We start from the raw sequence: 18,489 nt of genomic DNA, 5'->3' as shown, positions 1-18,489 counted from the left end.
ATACTACAAAGCACCAATCAAAACAAGTTTAAACAGCCAAGCTCTTCCCTGATTGGTGGCTTGCTGTGTGTCTGACCAGTTAAATTTGTATCCATTTATCTACTTCCATTAGCTGTGAGCTAAAATCATCAAAATTAAAATAAACACTTGACATATATCAGTCTGTGTGTGATGAATCTATAGAATATACAAGTTTCACTTCACTTTTTGGATTGAATGACTAAAATAAATCAACTTTTTAATGATATTCCAATTTATTAAGATGCACCTGTATATAGGTGCAAACAAATACATTTTCTGATCTGCCCCAAGCTCTATGAATAATTAAAGTGCAACGTGCCACTTATGTTTTAAAATAGATCAGTAATTGTATGGTGCCTCTAGAATACTCATCCTGTTTTGTTTTGCAAAGACGTCTCAAAGTGCATTGCATCAAGCTTGTAGCCTGCATGCCAAGACTTGGAATAAACCATGAGTAGGACTTGCCAACATTATTAGGAGCATTCGACTATGATGCCAGCAGAGGAAAATGAAACAGACGCTTCTCTTAAAACTGATTTACTTCCATTGTATGAAAATGTTTTATTATTATTTTTTTTTAATTATTCACATATGTACTACATCAAACTTGTACATAATACAAAAATGATATTCATTTACCTAAAGAAGTTCACTTAATTGCATAATCACCTGTAAAGACAATCAACAAATCAGGTTCTGTGTTTGTCAAATTAACATTCTCTTGAAGTAAAAGATAAATCGTCATCCTACGACAAATTCACAAAACACTTCAAATGTACATTTGTATTGCAGATGTGTCATTAGGCAACAATATTGACTATATTTTCTCTATGTATAACAATATTTAGGGGAAAAAAGTGGCACAGTCATTAACAAAGTAGCTACAAGACAGTAGCTCTGCATTTTCCCCCACCCCCCCCAAAAAAAAGAAGAAAAAGAAAAAGGAAATTTATCCACAACAACAAAAACAATTCATAATATAATAATACAATTGATTACTAGGGAAACAGAGGAAAATGCAGACTTGTTTTTATAACCCACAAAATGATTTAAAATATTTGGTCATGTATGAATTCACAACTCCTACAATGCGATTAGATTTCAGGACTATTAAATATAACTTTTATCAATACTCAGAATAAAGTATCAAAAAGGTCCCTTGAGCAGTCATTAGTGATGTTGGGAAAAGCAGAGTCTGCATTCACAGGTTTCACATTCACTTTCAGCTCAGAGCCACCTGCTGAACTTTCAGAGGTTTCGAGAGCAGAATCAGAACCGCAAGTTCGATCACCTGCAGATTTTACCATCTGCAACATTGGCCTGTTAATACTGTGGTTTTGAAGAAAAGTGATATGGCTGGTGCGTGACAGTTTTTTGCCGAGTTTACGCCGCTGTCTGTATGCTAACTGGATGGATGGATCCACTATTGGGGTTGACTGCAGTGAAGGAGCAAAATGGAAGCTGGTAAAAGTAGGCTCTGAATTGTTGATATAAGGAAGACGGTCATGCTTTCTTTGGTCAACATCTAAAATGTCCATACTGCTTTGGTGAAATAGGTCTGCTGAACAATTATAGTCATCCTCATAGCCACTTGACTGATTTTCTTGCACTATTGTGGCATGATGTTGCACATGAGCACCTCCAGTTCTTGTTGAGGCCACATCCTTTTTGTCACAGAAGAGCAACCCCTCAGAGACATGTGAAAGTTTCGTCACATCTTTTGATGATGTGGAGGCGTTGTGCCTTCTATTCTTTCTTTTTAGTGACACTCTATTATTAGTAACATCACGTGTAAGAACAGGAAGGGAAGAATGCGATGACTGGATCTTTGATGTATATTTGGGAATTGCATTGTTTTCAGGCAGAACGCTGTTCTCAGACTTGGCTTGATCTATTTTACTAGTGGGACTGAGAACATTCTGATTAACAATCTCTACGCTGACAAAATCTCCCAAGGTTTCTGACAGAGGCGCATCCTCTAAAAATAAACTGGTGCGATTGAAAAGTGGCCTTTCAGATAAAGAGTCATTCAATTGGATAAGAGAAGCTTCTAAAGCCTGGCGTTTAAAGTGTTTATCACAGGGTGTGGTTATTATGGGGGACCCAGATGAAGCATTAAAAAGAAACTCATGTGAAGTAGAGCACCTGTTCTGTTGGGATTGAGAAGGATTGATGTTGGCACCTTGTACACCGTTTGATAACTGCAAAGCCAAAGGCACTTGTGATTCACTGTCCACTGAAACCTCTGTTAAAGAACATCTGCTTGTTTCCTCAGGAGAGAAACATAAAATCAGGTCCGACACTGAATGCCATGGATGAGGGGGTGTTAATGTTTCGTTGCTGCTTTCGGAGTGCGAGATCAGACACAGGGGCAGAGTGTGGTCAAAGCTGCTCGCTGGGGAATCTTTCTGCTGCCAATGACCACCAGCTTTCAGAGAGCAGTCTGAGCGAGTATTTGCCTGCATAAGGCTTTGCAAGTATGCAAAAACGGTGACACCCACAAAAGCTCCATGAGGAGGAATGACTTGACAGGCCACGAACCGCACTGATTCAGCAATGTGTTCGCCAAGTAAACAGCTCTCAGCATCACGGCCAGAAAGCTGAAAAACAGAATTACAAAATAAATCAAATGGAGATCTAATTCCCCACCCATTTTCTCTAATTTAGTCTTGCCAATTTAAATCCACTATCTAACCTTTTCTTACCACACAAAAGCTACCAACCCAGGAGGGCAACATATGCTCCAGGGCACAAGATGCCAGCCTGTACTTCGTTTCAATCTGCTGCTTTGAGAGAAAGCTTTATCTGAATTGTTATGCATGCATAAGCCAATTATCCATTCTAAAATTGGGTATAGATAAATTTGCTCATTTGGCTACTAGCCAAAACTGATGTCTCACCAAGCTTGTGATTTTCTAACTACAATGCCTAAATTAAGAACTCGCCATTATCTTGAATGAACTTGGGGTTTGTGTCTAGACATCTAACAATCCGATCTTGTGTTTGTATTTAGTTCCGTTAATTACCCATCTTGTTTTATCCCACCATTATGCTCCATCATACTGAAACTAAAATACATTCCACACAAAACAGTGCAGTTTTAAGACTATTTGGTGAATTTAATAATAATTTGTTGGAGCAGATTAAAATGGGCTAATGTACTTGGACTTTTACAGTTGGTATCAGTAGAAGAATGCTGAGGATGGAGCCACCAGGAAGGAGGAAAAGAGGAGGACCAAGAAGGAGGTTAATGGATGTAGTAAGGGAAGACATGCAGGTAGTTGGGTTGAAAGAAGGTAGTTGGGTTGAAAGAGGGGGGGGGACTCTCTTCTAACACTTCTAACATGCTTACTGCATTTTTGGAGTGTGAAAAACACCTAAACCAAACAAACAAAAAAAAAACAAACAAACAAAAAAAAAACCACAGGGTTCTTAATTAGTTGCTAAAGTATGTACTACTAAAATAAATGCTACTACAGTGAAATGAGCTCTATTAATAATTATTCATGCAGCATTTGACTCCGTTGGAAGTCAAAACTCAGAATGATGAAAAGACAGAACAGAGACAAATATACATACCTTAAATCCAAAAACCAAACACTTGCCAATAAAGCAATCCTCTACAGCTTTGATAAGTAGCTGCTGTAAACTCTGTTGTCCTTCGAACTTTTCTGACTCTAGAAATCTGAACAAATGAAAACATGAAGCAAAGTGGGTGAATAAAATACTACGAATATTTTAAGAATAATTGTAAGAATATTAAGGAAGTGTACCTCTGTAATCCAACAGCAGTAATGCCAAAAAAGGGATTGAGACAACCTCCAAAAACCGTCACTCCAAACAGATTTGTATCTCGAGACACTTTTAGTGACAGCCTGAATCTGTAGTCCACATTTTGTGCATCATATGTGGTGCCACACTTGGGACACCGGCTTCTGTAAGATATTAATTACACAATTAATACACCTGTTTATACCATCGAATCATTGTCTCAATTCAGATTGTTCTGAATGTATTGATTAAGTGTCTATAATAGCAGCTGTTTTATATATTGAGTACCAGTCAAAAGTTTGGAATGTATATAGTTTTTAGTTTCAGAAGACATTTATGTGAGCTACACGAACAAAGTCTCCAGTGCCAGGATTTATAAATTATTTTGTCACATGTATTTGAAAGAATAAAATATATTGGGAATATATTTCTGAGTGGAAAGGTTTAGATTTATTGTGTGTAGTGTTTTAAAGCAGTTTTCTGCTAATAATTGTTGACTGTAGATTACAATTTCTATTAAAAAAAAAAAAAGAAAAGAAAAAAACTTCCTCAAACACACTGTGTGACTTCTGGGGGAGCAAACAAACAAATTGTTCTGTTTGTGAGGAATGAAGTTTTGAGGTGGTGGTGGAAATGCAGACACTCAGTTAACGCACATTCTGAACAATAGACAGTACCCTACATGACCTAATTACCAAACAGCAGCTGCTGTAGTAGAAGACGCATTCAGCTCTGCTGTAGGACAAGAGTGCAACAGAAGGTCATTTGTTCCAACGGCGATTACACTATAGGATGCTGCACTGAGCCTATCGCAGGATTAACTCATTGAACGATATTTGAACTACACCAACATACACTGTTTACAGCCACATGCACTACACCTTTAATGCCAGTCACAATTCTGCTGTAACACTGCTTACAATGTTCACTTTCATAATGTTTGTGCTTAAATTCACCTCATGTCTGCTGGTGTACAGTGTGACTGAGTGGGTAATTGAGTGAGTAAGTGACAGAGAGAGTGACTTTGTGTGTGAGTGAGTGAGTGAGTGAGTGGGTGAGTGTGTGACTGAGTGAGTAAGTGTGTGAGTGAGTGTGTGAGTGAGTAAGTGAGTGTGTGACTGAGTGAGTGTGTGTGTGAGTGAGTGTCTGTGACTGAGTGAGTGTGTTAGTGACTGAGTGAGTGAGTGAGTGAGTGAGTGTGTGTGTGTGTGAGTGAGTGTGTGACTGAGTGAGTGTGTGACTGAGTGAGTGTCTGTGACTGAGTGAGTGTCTGTGACTGAGTGAGTGTCTGTGACTGAGTGAGTGTGTTAGTGACTGAGTGAGTAAGTGAGTGTGTGACTGAGTGAGTGAGTGAGTGAGTGTGTGTGTGTGAGTGAGTGTGTGACTGAGTGAGTGTGTGAGTGTGTGTGAGTGTGTTAGTGACTGAGTGAGTGAGTGTGTGTGTGAGTGAGTGTGTGACTGAGTGAGTGTGTTAGTGACTGAGTGAGTAAGTGAGTGTGTGTGTGTGTGAGTGAGTGTGTGACTGAGTGAGTGTGTGTGTGAGTGAGTGTCTGTGACTGAGTGAGTGTGTTAGTGACTGAGTGAGTAAGTGAGTGTGTGTGTGAGTGAGTGTGTGTGAGTGAGTGTGTGACTGAGTGAGTGTGTGTGTGTGAGTGAGTGTCTGTGACTGAGTGAGTGTGTTAGTGACTGAGTGAGTAAGTGAGTGTGTGACTGAGTGAGTGAGTGAGTGAGTGTGTGTGTGACTGAGTGAGTGTGTGTGTGTGTGTGTGACTGAGTGAGTGCCACAGTTGCCACCGGCTTGCTCATCAGGGACAAACTTACACTTATAAAGTGTAAAAGAATCTTATTCATTCCTCATCACCGCATTATCTGTGTAAAGCTGATTTGAAACAATGTTCGTTGTTAAAAGCGATATACAAATAAAAAATGATTTGAATAACAAAACACACAAAGTATTCTGTATAAACCACCAGTCATCAATTTGTAGACTTTTTGTAGACAAATTTGCACAATTGTATTTTAGCTTCTTTAAGAAAGTAAATGTGGGTAATAAAATGAACAGTTTACCTTGAGTTAGACTCCGGTGTTAATCTGGACAGACAGAACTGACAGCAGGGATACACAAACCCAGAGTCCTGCAATGAGATAACTGTACAACTGAGGAGGACTCGCTTAGTGTTCATAAATACTCCGAGAAAGGAGCATTACTACATAAATATAGAAAAAAAATAATGATGTACACAACTTGACGAACTAGCTTTTGAAAACAGGAAACAGCAGATAACTCTGGTTTTGTGTTTGGTGCGAGCACAGATCAGCTTGAGGTGCATTAGCGCCATCTATTGACCTGGAGGATGGAGAATGTTATTTTTCTGATTTGTTTCCTGGAGTCTAAACACAAACTAGATTTGTCATCACAATAAAGCAGGATTTGCATATTGAATCTGTGTGTGAGAGAGGATCATAGAGAGATATGTACTTTATCTATCTATCTATCTATCTATCTATCTATCTATCTATCTATCTATCTATCTATCTATCTATCTATCTATCATCATCTTCTATCGATCGATCTTCAATCACAATTTTTAAATATTTGGGACACTGTGTAAAATGTAATTAAAAAAAATATTTACTGATTTGCAAATTTCATAAACCAATGTTTAATTTACAAGAGAACATCGAAAACATATAAAATGTTTAAACTGAGGAAATATATGATTTTAAGGTTTATTTTAAATTTGATGGCTTTAAGATGTCTCAAAAAATTAGGGACGGGGCAACAAAAGTTTGGAAAAAGTAAATGTGTTATTAAAATTAAACAGTTGGAAAAATATTTTGCAACTAATTAGTTTGGTTGACAACAGGTCAGTAGGAAGATTGGGTATAAATAGTTTATCTTAGAGAGGCATAATGTTACTCAATATAAAATTGCAAAATGGTTGAATTTCTCATCATTTACAGTATATAATATAATCAAAAGAAATCTGGAGAATCTTTCAAAGAATCTGGAGAAATGTCTGTGCACAAGGGATAAGGACAAAAATCAATATTGGTCCCTCAGACAGCACTGCATTTAAAACCGTCATGATTCTGTAAAGGAAATCACTGCATGGGCTCATTACCACCTCCAGAAATCACTGTCTGTGAACACAATTTGCCATGTCATCCACAAATGATGGTTAAATGTCTCTTATGCAAAGAAGATGGTATGCGTAAACATGATCCAGAAATACCACTATCCGCTCTGGGCCAAAGCTCATTTAAAAGGGGAAAAAGTGGAAAACTGTTCTATGTTCAGACATATCAAAATTTTAATTTCTTTTTTAAAACCATGGACACCACGTCCTCCGTACTAAAGAGAAGAGGGATCATCCTGTTTGTTATCAGCACTCAAAAAGCCTCATCTCTGATGGTGTGGAAGTGCATCAGTGCATCAGTGCATGCAGATTGGACACGTTGCACAGCAGAAGTTTTCATAAATGCTAAACTATATATACATTTTTTTCAGAGCAGCAAATGCTTCCATCCAGAAATTTTTTTTTTCAGGGAAGTCCTTGCTAGACAATGGCACGACAATGCTAACTGCATATTGCACCTATTACAATAGCAGAACTTTGTAGTCGAAGAGTCCGGGTGCTGGCCTGCCTGTAGTCTAGACCTTTTACCATCCACCATGGACAACCAGAACTGTTGAGCAGCTACAAACCTGTTTCAGACACATTATGGAACAACATTTCTCTTCAGAAACTGCCCTTCCCAAATGTATAAGGACAGAAGACGTGATGCTACACAGTGGTAAACATGGCCTGTCCCGACCATTTTGGGATTTATTATTATATGATCAAAGGTATGTTTCCCAGTTTCCCAAACTGCTGCTTTAAAAAAAATGAAAACACATAATTGTACAGAATGTTTTTGTCTACTGTAGCATTAAGATTTCCTTTCCATGCGGTATCATTAAGGTGTCATTGAAATTTAGGGGACCAAACCCTCTCTAGCATTACAATGCTCCTCTGCACAAAGCAAGCTCTATTAAGAGATGGTTTGAACTGGTTGAAATTGGAAAATCTAAAGTGAACTGCACTGGACCCTGACTTCAACCCTACTCAATAGGTTTGGCTGAACTTCTCACGGGACCACACTAACTCTTTGAATGAACACAAATCCCCACAGTAACACTCTGAAATCTAGTGAAAAGCCTTCCCAGAAGATTTGGGGTGAGTATAACAGCAAAATGGGATAATCCGGAGTGTTTAAAAAGCAGAATTAATTTAAACACAGTGCAAAAGACATGACGATGTGCAGAAAATACACATCTCACATTCACAACAACCAACTGGTGAAAGGTTTGTTGTATACTGTATTATTTCCCCTCAGTTCAAAAACTATGGAGTTGACTGGATATGAAATGTGTAAGAATAACACATTTTATGTGTGACTACATTAATTAAGACTTTTTAAAATATATAAAATGTTTTTTTTGCTAAATAAAGTAAACAGAGACTGAGTTTATGTGATTGTAACTAAATTAAATTTGTTTAAATATTTTGGTTTCCTACAGTGCCATGGGAAATGGTTTTCTCTGCTTTTTCACCTTAACACTGTACTGTATACATTCACAAAAATACATTTTACTAGTTTTCAACTGAAACTCGGATTATGTCATATGTTTTTTTTTTTTTTTTTTTTTTTTCATTTCTTGCTCAGAAAATGTACGAAACATCATTGCGGAACCTTTCATCAAGAGCTTGCGTACCAACTCGGACGAACACTGTGAAACACCGCGGGCTTTTTAAGACAGTTTTTGTTTGTTTTTAATTTGATTTGCGGTCGATGTAAATAAAACATTCGCGGTATTATTTTACACAACCCGGCTTTTGATTTACGGACACATGTTAATGTTAGGATCGGTATGAAATTGTCAGATGATGGAGTAAACCTTCCTAGTTAACAAAAAAAAGAACCCGTGTGTATAAACGTGTAATATTCAATCATGGTGATAACGAATAGGAATTCATTATAAAAACATTTTAAAAAACGATTGTGAAACAAAATGCTTAGCGGATCTTTCGAGCTTGTAAAACCTGCCGAGAATTATTAAGAAAATAATGCTCTAGTCTTGAACACTGAACGCTTTTCTCATTGACTGAAGGAACATTGGAGCATTTGAACTGACAGTCTGTGATGAGTTGTTCATCAAGGACATTCTATCTCGGACAGCATCCTATAACAAAGAAAAATGGGTAAGAAAAGCATCCAGTATCCAGTCTACTTAAATTTCAATGCTTTCATCTGAATGACAGATTATTCTGATCACTTATGTGAATGCATGACAGCTAAGATCTCTTGTAGGCACAGAGCTCTTTAACTGTCAAATAAATACCACAGATCTCCTCAGTATAGAGATATCTTCTCAATATTATTCAAAAGTGTGCACAAATAGTTAGGATATTTATTAAAGTAAGCTCTTATTGTCATTCCAACCATATACTGTAGTGTACACAGTGAACAACGTGCTATTTAAGACAACTGTGGAAACTATGTGGGGCGAATCAAGTCTATATTATTTATAGTTTTTAAACAATGGCTTTTTGAAATAAACAAATTCAGTTTAATGCATAATGATTTATGGAATGAGTCTCCATTGCCCACATTTTTTAACAAGTGCCCTACTGGCTTCAAGATAATAAGGAAACAAACGGTTTATTCCTGCTATGATATATATTTTATATAAAATGTATGTAGTGTTTACAGGAATGAACCTGTTTTGTGAATGTTGCACAGCATTAAGGGTAGCTATAAATAGATAACAGAATTTAGCTACATTCAAACATTGTATCTTGACAAATTGCTGTGTCAAAAAAAGGAGAAAAATATTTTGAAATTTGCTGTATGTCTGATTAGTAATAAAAAGCTTTTTCGCATAATTATTTTTCTATGACATGACACCCTTTTATTATTGCCTTTTTCTGGTAGATTGCCTGTGGATGAAAAACCAACAACTAGGCAGTCAAGCCGCCTCCATCATGCTCAGCCCTCTGAGCGTGGAATACAGAAGACGGGAAGTTTGGTAAGTGTAACTGCTTAAATACAAATGCACTGTGGAAATATCTTCAAGTTTGGAGCGAAAATAATATCTGCATTTTTACTTTCAGCAAAATGAGAAGAAACAGTTGATGCATGTTGATTCAGCTGCAGTAAAGGATGCAGGGAATATAAGAGAAAATAAATTGACTAAAGGAGCATACAGTATACCTGTGAAAGGACAGAATTTGCCAGAAAAAAAAAGAGCTCACCTTTACGAAATCAGTGAAAATGGTCACCATGGACACCAAGGGCAAAGTGCAGAACCTACCAGGCCTTCAGATTCAGGACCTTCATCACCCTTACTGGAAAATGGAAGAACTAAAAAATCAAAAGACTGGAAGGACCTGGCTCAAAAATTGCTGTTCAGCGAAAGCAAGAGCAGTAGCATGAGAAGGCAGAAGCCTGATCATGAACATGAGACAGAAAATTCTTCACCTGCCAAAAGATCCTCTGAAAACAGGCCAAGGTTACAATTCAAAGGAGAGACGTCAGCACCCAACTCTAATGGATCTATGAACAATTCTAAGGAATACATTCTGTTTAGTCCAACACGCATGGCTGCCGCCAAAAAAAGATTTGGTTTCCAGCAGCAGAAGTCAAGGAATGGGAATCTGTCTGTCTCAGTTCTCACTCCTCCACCCGGCCTGGATCTCAGCTCCCTGTGCAGCTCCCCAACAGACACAGGTAGAACTGTTTTACTCTGAACACCATTAAACCATTTGATTGACCAAAAGCATACAATATTCCAATATATATTTAGCATTCTTGTTTTGTTTTTGTTTTTCACTGACTGTATTGATTGATTGATTGATTTTTACCAATGACTACTGAATACTGGCAGTATGACATTGTGCAAACAGCATACCTAATTCATCACACACTTATCTCGAAAGAATGGTTTGTAAACAAATGGTTTACAAACTTAGTTAACTGTTTTCCCCCAGCATCTTAGACAATTTTGAGGAAAGTGCTTTCTACCCTCTTCCACATACATGAACTTACAGATGCCCCATTATTGGTTAGTTTTACTGTGATTGACAGGAGAGAAACAATATATCATTTGGCAGATATTGCTTAGCGAACTCCACGCCACTGACAGTGGTGATGCTTTTGAGATTACATGCACCATTTCTGATGACAGGCTGAACGATTTTCTTCTGTGAAGCCACCTGAATCACATCAATTCTATCCTTTTTAACCTGATGCTTTTACTTGTCTTGTGTGGGACAGAACTGTAAGCCGAGAAAGAAAGCAATGTTTAGATGACACGTGTCTATAAGTAATGAATTTCCCTTCAGGATATTGTCATTCATTGTTAGAAGCCATGTTCAAGTGTTACCTGGTTTAAGGTGAGCATGTGATGATTTGGGTACATAATTTAAAAGTTGATGCATTAGAGACCCTTAGTTTGACCCTGAGCTCATGTTCTTGTTTTCTCGTAATATCCTAAACATTGAGCGTGTGCCTGGTGCCCCAGGACCCATCCAGTGTGTGTTTTAAGGATGGGTTTAAAGCAAGCAGAACCAAGTGCTTAATGTATTATAAATATTTGGGAGATGTTAAACTGCTGTGTATAAACCTGTCTTTATTTCAAAGTATGACTGTTATTGTTGTTATTCATCCCAAAAACAGGGCACAGCATCCACATGGTGATTCCTGGTGATCAGTCAGACAAGCTGCTGCTCTCCAGCTGGGGTCTGCCCAAACCTGTGCTGGAGAAGTACCAGAGTCTGGGTGTGAAGCAGATGTTTGAGTGGCAGGCTGAATGTCTCACTCTCGGCAAAGTGTTGGAGGGAAACAATCTGGTGTACTCGGGTAAAGCAGTTTTACTTTGTCTAAAGTAGATACTTTATAAGTTTTGGATTCAACAAATATATTTGTAAAGGCAGTGTTTATTCTCCATTAGATTTGAATTCAACTTCTTATCCAGTCAAAGTCTTTGATTTAGAAACTATTCATTTAAGTTATTTTACATGGAACTATATTAAAAATAAACCCCTCACACTGGAGCATGTTGTAGATGTTATTACTAATGTGATAAGATTGTTGCAGAAGAAGATTCTACTTTTTTGTATAGGTTTAGATTGTATGTAATTCATTGTAGCCAGATGTGTTCATGAATGAGTGTTTTTTCTTCTGTTTATACTGACCCTCTGTTTTTGGAATAAAAGGTCATAACTGCAACAAATACTTAGTATTAATAAAAAAAATACACAGACAATAACAATGCATACAGTACTAATATAAATTGCAAGTTACAAAAGATATACAAATAAATGATGTCATCAGGGCAAGTAGAATTTAACTAATCGGCCACTAGGGGTCTCCTCGACTAAGGATTTACATGGTCAAATCAAATTAGCAGATTTTTTTAAATCCTGCGTACAGTCGAATTGTGTGTGTGTGTGTGGGGGGATAATGTACAATGATTATACATTATCATAATAGGCTGAATATTCACTTATTGGGAGAAAAACAGTAGTTCTATGTGAATCCAGACATTGAGCACCCCCATATAACCAAAATGGCATGATTCACGTAACCCCTCTGCGAAGATTGGACTGTGAGATTGGTAGTCGAATCAGGTTCCTCCAATCGAAGCATCAAATCTTTAACTACTCGGGGTCACCCTTATTAGCCACAAAGAAATCATTCATTCGTTTACCACTTAGTAGTCTAAAGTGATGGCTTAAGAACAAAAACATGTACATGATCCAGGTACAAAGGTAAAAAGATGGTCTTCCTAGGGATAATATGAAATATGTCAGTAGGACGGGTCTGTTTCTCTTCAATCATTTTTCAGTCCAACCTTTTTTACAAGGTTGGTTTTTCCTCCAGAATTCCATCCCACTTTTCGAAGAAAACACATTCAATAAAACAGGGTCTTCATAGTGGGACCATCTTTGTTGAATGTTTTTACAAACAGCCTTTATACTGCCTTTAATCCATTCACTGTAATTTATGTTAAGTTTGGGTTTTATAGAGTGACTTATTTTTATAGTTTATAGTTTTATACTGTGTAGTGGTATTGCAGGCATACACTGGATATGCATCAGGCTTTTCAGACATGTAAACACAGTGCAGAATTACTAACAGGAAATATAATCAAGATATTCTGCATAAAAAAAAAAAAAACTATATTTACTATTTAAATATTGAATATTGACCATAAAAACTAACTACAACAATGCAAAATGCTTCGAATGCCGTTGAGTGGCGCTGTTGAGTTATCTTTAAAAAAAAAATGTTTTCTTTTTTTTTTTTTTTTTTTTTGAATACTAGTTTTGTTTTCAGTAGAAAAAGGATTCAAAAAGAAAGTTCCATTTCAGTCATACAGCACATGTGAGATTTCACTATAGTGGGCTGTCAGGCCATCAGAATCACTTTTGTTTTTAATATATATTTGTGAATGAATATGTATTCCCACTAGTCTATTTTCTTCATGGAGGAATATGAAGAAGGAGGAATATCCTCTGTGGAATATTAAGGAATATTCCTCATTATTTCTTCATTATGAAGCTTTTAATGTTTTTAGTGTGTTGGTTGCAGGTCTGCTTAACTGTTGTGTCCTTTTTTTTTTATTACTTTCAGCCCCAACGAGTGCTGGGAAAACACTAGTTTCTGAGTTTTTAATCCTTAAAAGAGTCCTGGAGACTAGACGAAAGGCCATATTCATCCTCCCTTTTGTTTCTGTGGCCAGAGAGAAGATGTTTTATCTACAGGTCAGTTTACATACACACCAATGTTCACTATAGCCCAAACACCCCCATACTGAGAACATTTGTCTAGAACATTCAGCTTTCTTTTCCCCAAAGTTTTTTCTTTTTTATTCTAAGTTTTCTCATTAATACATAATGCATTGATTATTGTCAAGTCAATCAACACCATCTGAAGAATTAGTATTTTGTTCCTTTTTCTAGAATGTGTTTCAGGAGGCAGGGGTGCGAGTTGAAGGCTATATGGGCAGCACTTCAGCCTCTGGTGGCTTTTCTGCACTTGATGTAGCTGTATGTACAATTGAAAAAGCTAATGGGCTCATTAACAGGCTCATTGAAGAGGACAGAATGGATTTACTTGGTAAGAACTAATGCTGCAGTTAATGCAGTAATGCTACTATATGTTGATTTATGTCTTATGTGCTTTGTGATATCAGAAGGGGAATGAAAGTCAGTAGGAGTAAGACAGAGTACATGTGTGTGAATGAGAGGGAGGGCAGGGTGGAGTGGGTGGAGAAGAGTGACAGGAGTGATTTGTGATAGAAGGGTAACTGAAAGTGAAAGTTTATAGGACTGCGGTGAGACTTGCGATGTTGTATGGTTTAGAGACAGTAGCATTGAATAAAAGACAGGAGGTGGAGCTGGAGGTAGCAGAGCTGAAGATGTTGAGGTTTTTGTTGGGAGTGACGACGATGGACAGGATTAGAAATGGGTTTATAAGAGGGACAGCACATGTAGGATGTTTTGGAGACAAGGTGAGGGAGATGAGATTGAGATGGTTTGGACATGTGCAGAGGAGGGACATGGGGTATATCGGTAGGAGAATGCTGAGGATGGAACCACCAGGAGGAAGGAATAGAGGAAGACCAAGGAGGAGGTTTATGGATGTGGTGAGGGAAGACATGCAGGTAGTTGGGTTGAAAGAGGCAGATGTAGAGGACAGTGGGTTGTGGAGACGGATGATCCTTTGTGGAGACCCCTAATGGGAGAAGCTGAAAGAAGAAGAAGTAGTGCTTTGTGATATCAGTGCATATTGTTCCACTTTTTTTCTTTCCATTCTTAGGGATTGTTGTTGTAGATGAGCTGCACATGCTGGGTGACTCTGGTCGTGGATATTTGTTGGAACTCCTGCTGACTAAAATCCAGTACATTGCAAAGAAAGCAGAAGAGAAGTATGTCACTGTTTAAATATCACACTGGTTTTTCTAGATATGCTGCTGAAAGACTTAATCTATTCTAGACTTTAGAATAAATTTTAAAGCACCTAAAAAACTACAGACTTAAGAGCTTTAAGTAATTAAAAGAAAATGCATAACCCCAAAATGTTTTACTCGGCCAAGAAATTCACATGTTCAGTTTTGGACTGGTCCAGTTTTGAATCATGCAACTTCATAGTAGTAGTCAATCCACTGTAATATAAAAGAGCTTATAATGCACTCTCTAAACATCAGCATTTTAAACATTTCACAATCAGAGCAAATTTTATTTGAGGCTAAATTTCATTTATATAAGCACAGACAATAGTACAGTGTATATAATTAATTATATTTGCAGGAAATTATTTCTTACTAGATTCTAATATTTGGGTTAAGGATACAAATAACAAAATGTACAAATTAGGATAATGATTTTAGAGCAGGCCATCGCTTAAGGTTACAGGTAGTGCCCTATTTACGATGAAGATGGTTTCCAATGACCCCATCGTAACTGGTAAGTCAAGACCTAGTATACCCAGGAGTCTGTGATCAGTATGGGCTGTATACTGTAATTTGTTAATAATTTAACGAGTTATAGTACATTATTTAGCAAATCAGAGTGATTTACAGTACCGTACTGTATAAACTATACGGTATATACAGCTTATGTATGTGTTAACGAGTCCTGTTTGCAAGTAGGGTGCGGAGCATATGCTGCTACGTTTGCCTGCCGTGTGAAAACTCGGGGACCATCTGTATATGTACATACTCAACATTAGATTCTTGTATCCCATGTAATAATGGTTGTGTTCTATGCCATAAACTGCAGGTGCTCGAATAAATATTCCTCTGATGGTGTGCAGATTGTGGGAATGAGTGCCACTTTACCCAACTTGGATCTTCTCGCCCGCTGGCTAAACGCTGAACTGTACCACACAGATTACCGTCCTGTGCCACTGATGGAGTGGGTCAAGATCGGCGTTAACATATACAATGGCTCCATGAATCTTGTCCGACCTTTCACTCCTGCACTTACTGTAAAGGTCAGGATTTTCCACAGCACTGTACATACTGTAAATCATTAATGTATAGAGCTGAGAAGGAAAAGTATATCTTTTTTTGTTCTCAGGGTGATGATGACCACATTGTGAGCCTCTGCTTTGAGACAGTGCAGGCTGGTCATGCTGCGCTGCTCTTCTGTCCCTCTAAGAACTGGTGTGAAAAGCTGGCAGACAGCATTGCGAGGGAGTTCTACAACCTTTACCACTACGGTTTGTACACTGATCTGTTTAGACTTTACTATTTAAAGACATAATGGCTATAAAAACCTAAAAATAGAAAGGAAAACCCTCTGTACTAGTGCTGTATAAGTGTGATAGCATATCCCATAAACCTCATCATCAGACTCTGGAGTCATATTTTTATCTCATTGTTTGCCAATTTAGACAACATTAAAGTGAGTGCTAATTTATTTATGTCTCTTGGTAGTGCTGTTGCTCAAAAATCTATTTTTATGCAATTTGTTAACTGCATCTAAGGTGATGGTTAATGTAGTTTTGTTTGAGGGAATCTTTAGATTTAAGCATTTTTATTTAATTTTAAGATTGAACAGGTTTATCAAGTTGACTAAGCCATGTTTTGTTTTTCAACATAAAAATGTATAATTTCTGTATGTATTAAAACCAAATAAGAAGCAGGACCTTTAAATGCAAGCTAATTTATTTATATATTTTTGTAGAGAAACAGTCAGAATCCGCAGCACACTCTGTGTCTCTTAACTATGAGGGTCTCCAGGATGTTGTGGCACAGTTAAAACGCACGCCTGCGGGTCTTGATGAGATCCTGAAGCGCACAGTTCCCTGGGGCGTAGCCTTTCATCACGCAGGTAGCTGGACTTTATACTGACCATCATTCCTTTAGAATAAGTGTCCTGTATACCTCAGTCTGGGATTCTCTGGTGATTTGTATTTTTTTTTTGTCAGGCTAAAAGCTCAAGATTTATATACTCATACATGTCAAATATTTTAGGCCGCAATATTGTTTAGTATCTATAGTTAATATGCTGAATTTGTATTTTTTTTACTATTTAGTTTGGTTCCTTGATTCTGTTTTTCTGTCTTTTTGCATTCAGTTTCAAGGAATGCATATTTGTTATGTATGAAAGGGCTTTCCTTGTTTTCTTTTTTTTCTTTCTTTCCTTAATATCTCTCTCTCTCTCTCTCTCACTCACTCACTCACTCACTCACTCACTCACTCACTCACACACACACACACACACACACACACACACACACACACACACACACAAAATTTTGTTTATTTTGTTACAGATTTGTCATTTCTCTGTAGATCTATGAGTAAAATTAGTTTGTATTTAATTTAGCTGAACTCATTCATTCCATCACAATTTATGATTCAGGTTTAACATTTGATGAGCGGGACATCCTGGAGGGTGCGTTTCGTCAGGGCTTCCTCAGGGTCCTTGTTGCCACCTCCACTTTGTCCTCTGGTGTAAATCTGCCCGCACGACGTGTCATTATCAGAACCCCAGTGTTTAATGGACATCTGCTGGACATACTGACCTACAAACAGATGGTAGGACGAGCAGGACGTAAAGGAGTAGACACTGTCGGCAAGTCCCGTTTTTATAAATATTTATATTAGGGTTGTCAATTGATTAAAATATTTAATTGCGATTAATTACTGATTGTCATGAGTTAACTCACTTAATTGCACATTTTAATATGTTTTAAATGTACCTTCCTTTTTTTTTAAATACTTTAATCAACATGAGCATGGACAAATATGGATGCTTTATGCAAATTAATGTTTATTATTTGTGAAGCAATACCCATCATAGAGCATGAAGACAAAAAATTATTGTTAAAGTTTTAATTATGGTGTTTTAAATTATGTAAATCATCAGAACACCAAGCGGAACTTTTGCTATGTTTCCACACGGATGGTTTTAATTGCTGGATGTGAGCTTCATGGCGGATTACAATTCTAAAATCTAAAAATGGCACATATCGGGATAAGCACTTGACATTGATTATTCTTCCAAATTTTGCTTTAGGTGAGAGCGTCTTGGTGTGTAAGGAGTCTGAACGCATGAAGGGTATAAGTTTAATTCAGGGCTCCCTAAAGCCCATCAGCAGCTGCCTGGTAAAGCATGAAGGAGAGGGAGTCACTACCAGCATGCTCCGAGCCATCCTGGAGGTTACACCAACAATACTACTTATTAAACATGATCTTTAATGCTTTTAATTTGCTGTTTAATGTACATTACGGTATGTGCAAAGAACGTAGCATGACAAAATAGAAATAATGAAACTGAGAAAAAACTCAGAACTCTTCATTTAGTTTAAATTGCATTTGATTGTGAAATGTCTTTTACATCTAAACCCATGAAATTCACATTTTATTATGTAGCTTATGTCGGTAAGTCTGAGTATTTGTAACAGTGGAGCTTCAGTTAAACAATATCATGATATTTGACTAAATACTAGTTTAAAATACTGTAACGCTGAAGTAGAACAATGAGTGCAAACATTGCACTCATCGCAGAATGATTAAGATACATAATATAACTACAATTTGCAACTATAAGTTGCAACAAAAGGAAAAAAAAGAAAAGTATACAAATGCATCTCAAAAAACTAGAATACCAATCAAAAAAATATTTTTGTGTTGGC

General features: G+C 37.2%; 2 protein-coding genes across 5 annotated transcripts in view; one reads left to right on the top strand and one right to left on the bottom strand.

Moving 5' to 3' along the window:
- Positions 1 to 554: 554 nt before the first annotated feature.
- ddias (DNA damage-induced apoptosis suppressor) lies at positions 555 to 6,101 on the bottom strand. Its single transcript, XM_046867375.1, has 4 exons — positions 5,860 to 6,101; positions 3,795 to 3,956; positions 3,601 to 3,706; positions 555 to 2,621 (listed from the first exon to the last, which is right to left on the bottom strand). Exons 1-4 carry the CDS (start codon positions 5,973 to 5,975, stop codon positions 1,155 to 1,157), a joined length of 1,851 nt encoding a protein of 616 aa, XP_046723331.1. The 5' UTR covers positions 5,976 to 6,101; the 3' UTR covers positions 555 to 1,154.
- Positions 6,102 to 8,588: 2,487 nt separating this feature from the next.
- The window catches only part of polq (polymerase (DNA directed), theta), a 24,680-nt gene continuing 14,779 nt past the window's right edge, over positions 8,589 to 18,489 (top strand). For all 4 annotated transcript variants that reach the window (XR_006927953.1, XM_046867371.1, XM_046867370.1 and 1 more), the window contains exons 1-12: positions 8,589 to 9,038; positions 9,772 to 9,865; positions 9,951 to 10,566; positions 11,515 to 11,697; positions 13,474 to 13,604; positions 13,803 to 13,959; positions 14,662 to 14,770; positions 15,624 to 15,837; positions 15,924 to 16,065; positions 16,533 to 16,679; positions 17,214 to 17,426; positions 17,871 to 18,013. Coding sequence is in view for 3 of the 4 variants with exons in the window: in XM_046867371.1 (XP_046723327.1) it covers positions 8,980 to 9,038; positions 9,772 to 9,865; positions 9,951 to 10,566; positions 11,515 to 11,697; positions 13,474 to 13,604; positions 13,803 to 13,959; positions 14,662 to 14,770; positions 15,624 to 15,837; positions 15,924 to 16,065; positions 16,533 to 16,679; positions 17,214 to 17,426; positions 17,871 to 18,013 (2,208 nt within the window). In the remaining variant the exon portion in view is untranslated. The remainder of the gene's footprint in view (positions 9,039 to 9,771; positions 9,866 to 9,950; positions 10,567 to 11,514; positions 11,698 to 13,473; positions 13,605 to 13,802; positions 13,960 to 14,661; positions 14,771 to 15,623; positions 15,838 to 15,923; positions 16,066 to 16,532; positions 16,680 to 17,213; positions 17,427 to 17,870; positions 18,014 to 18,489) is intronic.

The sequence above is a fragment of the Silurus meridionalis genome, chromosome 15, assembly GCF_014805685.1.
Source record: "Silurus meridionalis isolate SWU-2019-XX chromosome 15, ASM1480568v1, whole genome shotgun sequence".
Classification (NCBI taxonomy): domain Eukaryota; kingdom Metazoa; phylum Chordata; class Actinopteri; order Siluriformes; family Siluridae; genus Silurus; species Silurus meridionalis.
The sequence above is the reverse complement of the archived record's forward strand: the minus strand, read 5'-3'. Positions and strand labels throughout refer to the sequence as shown.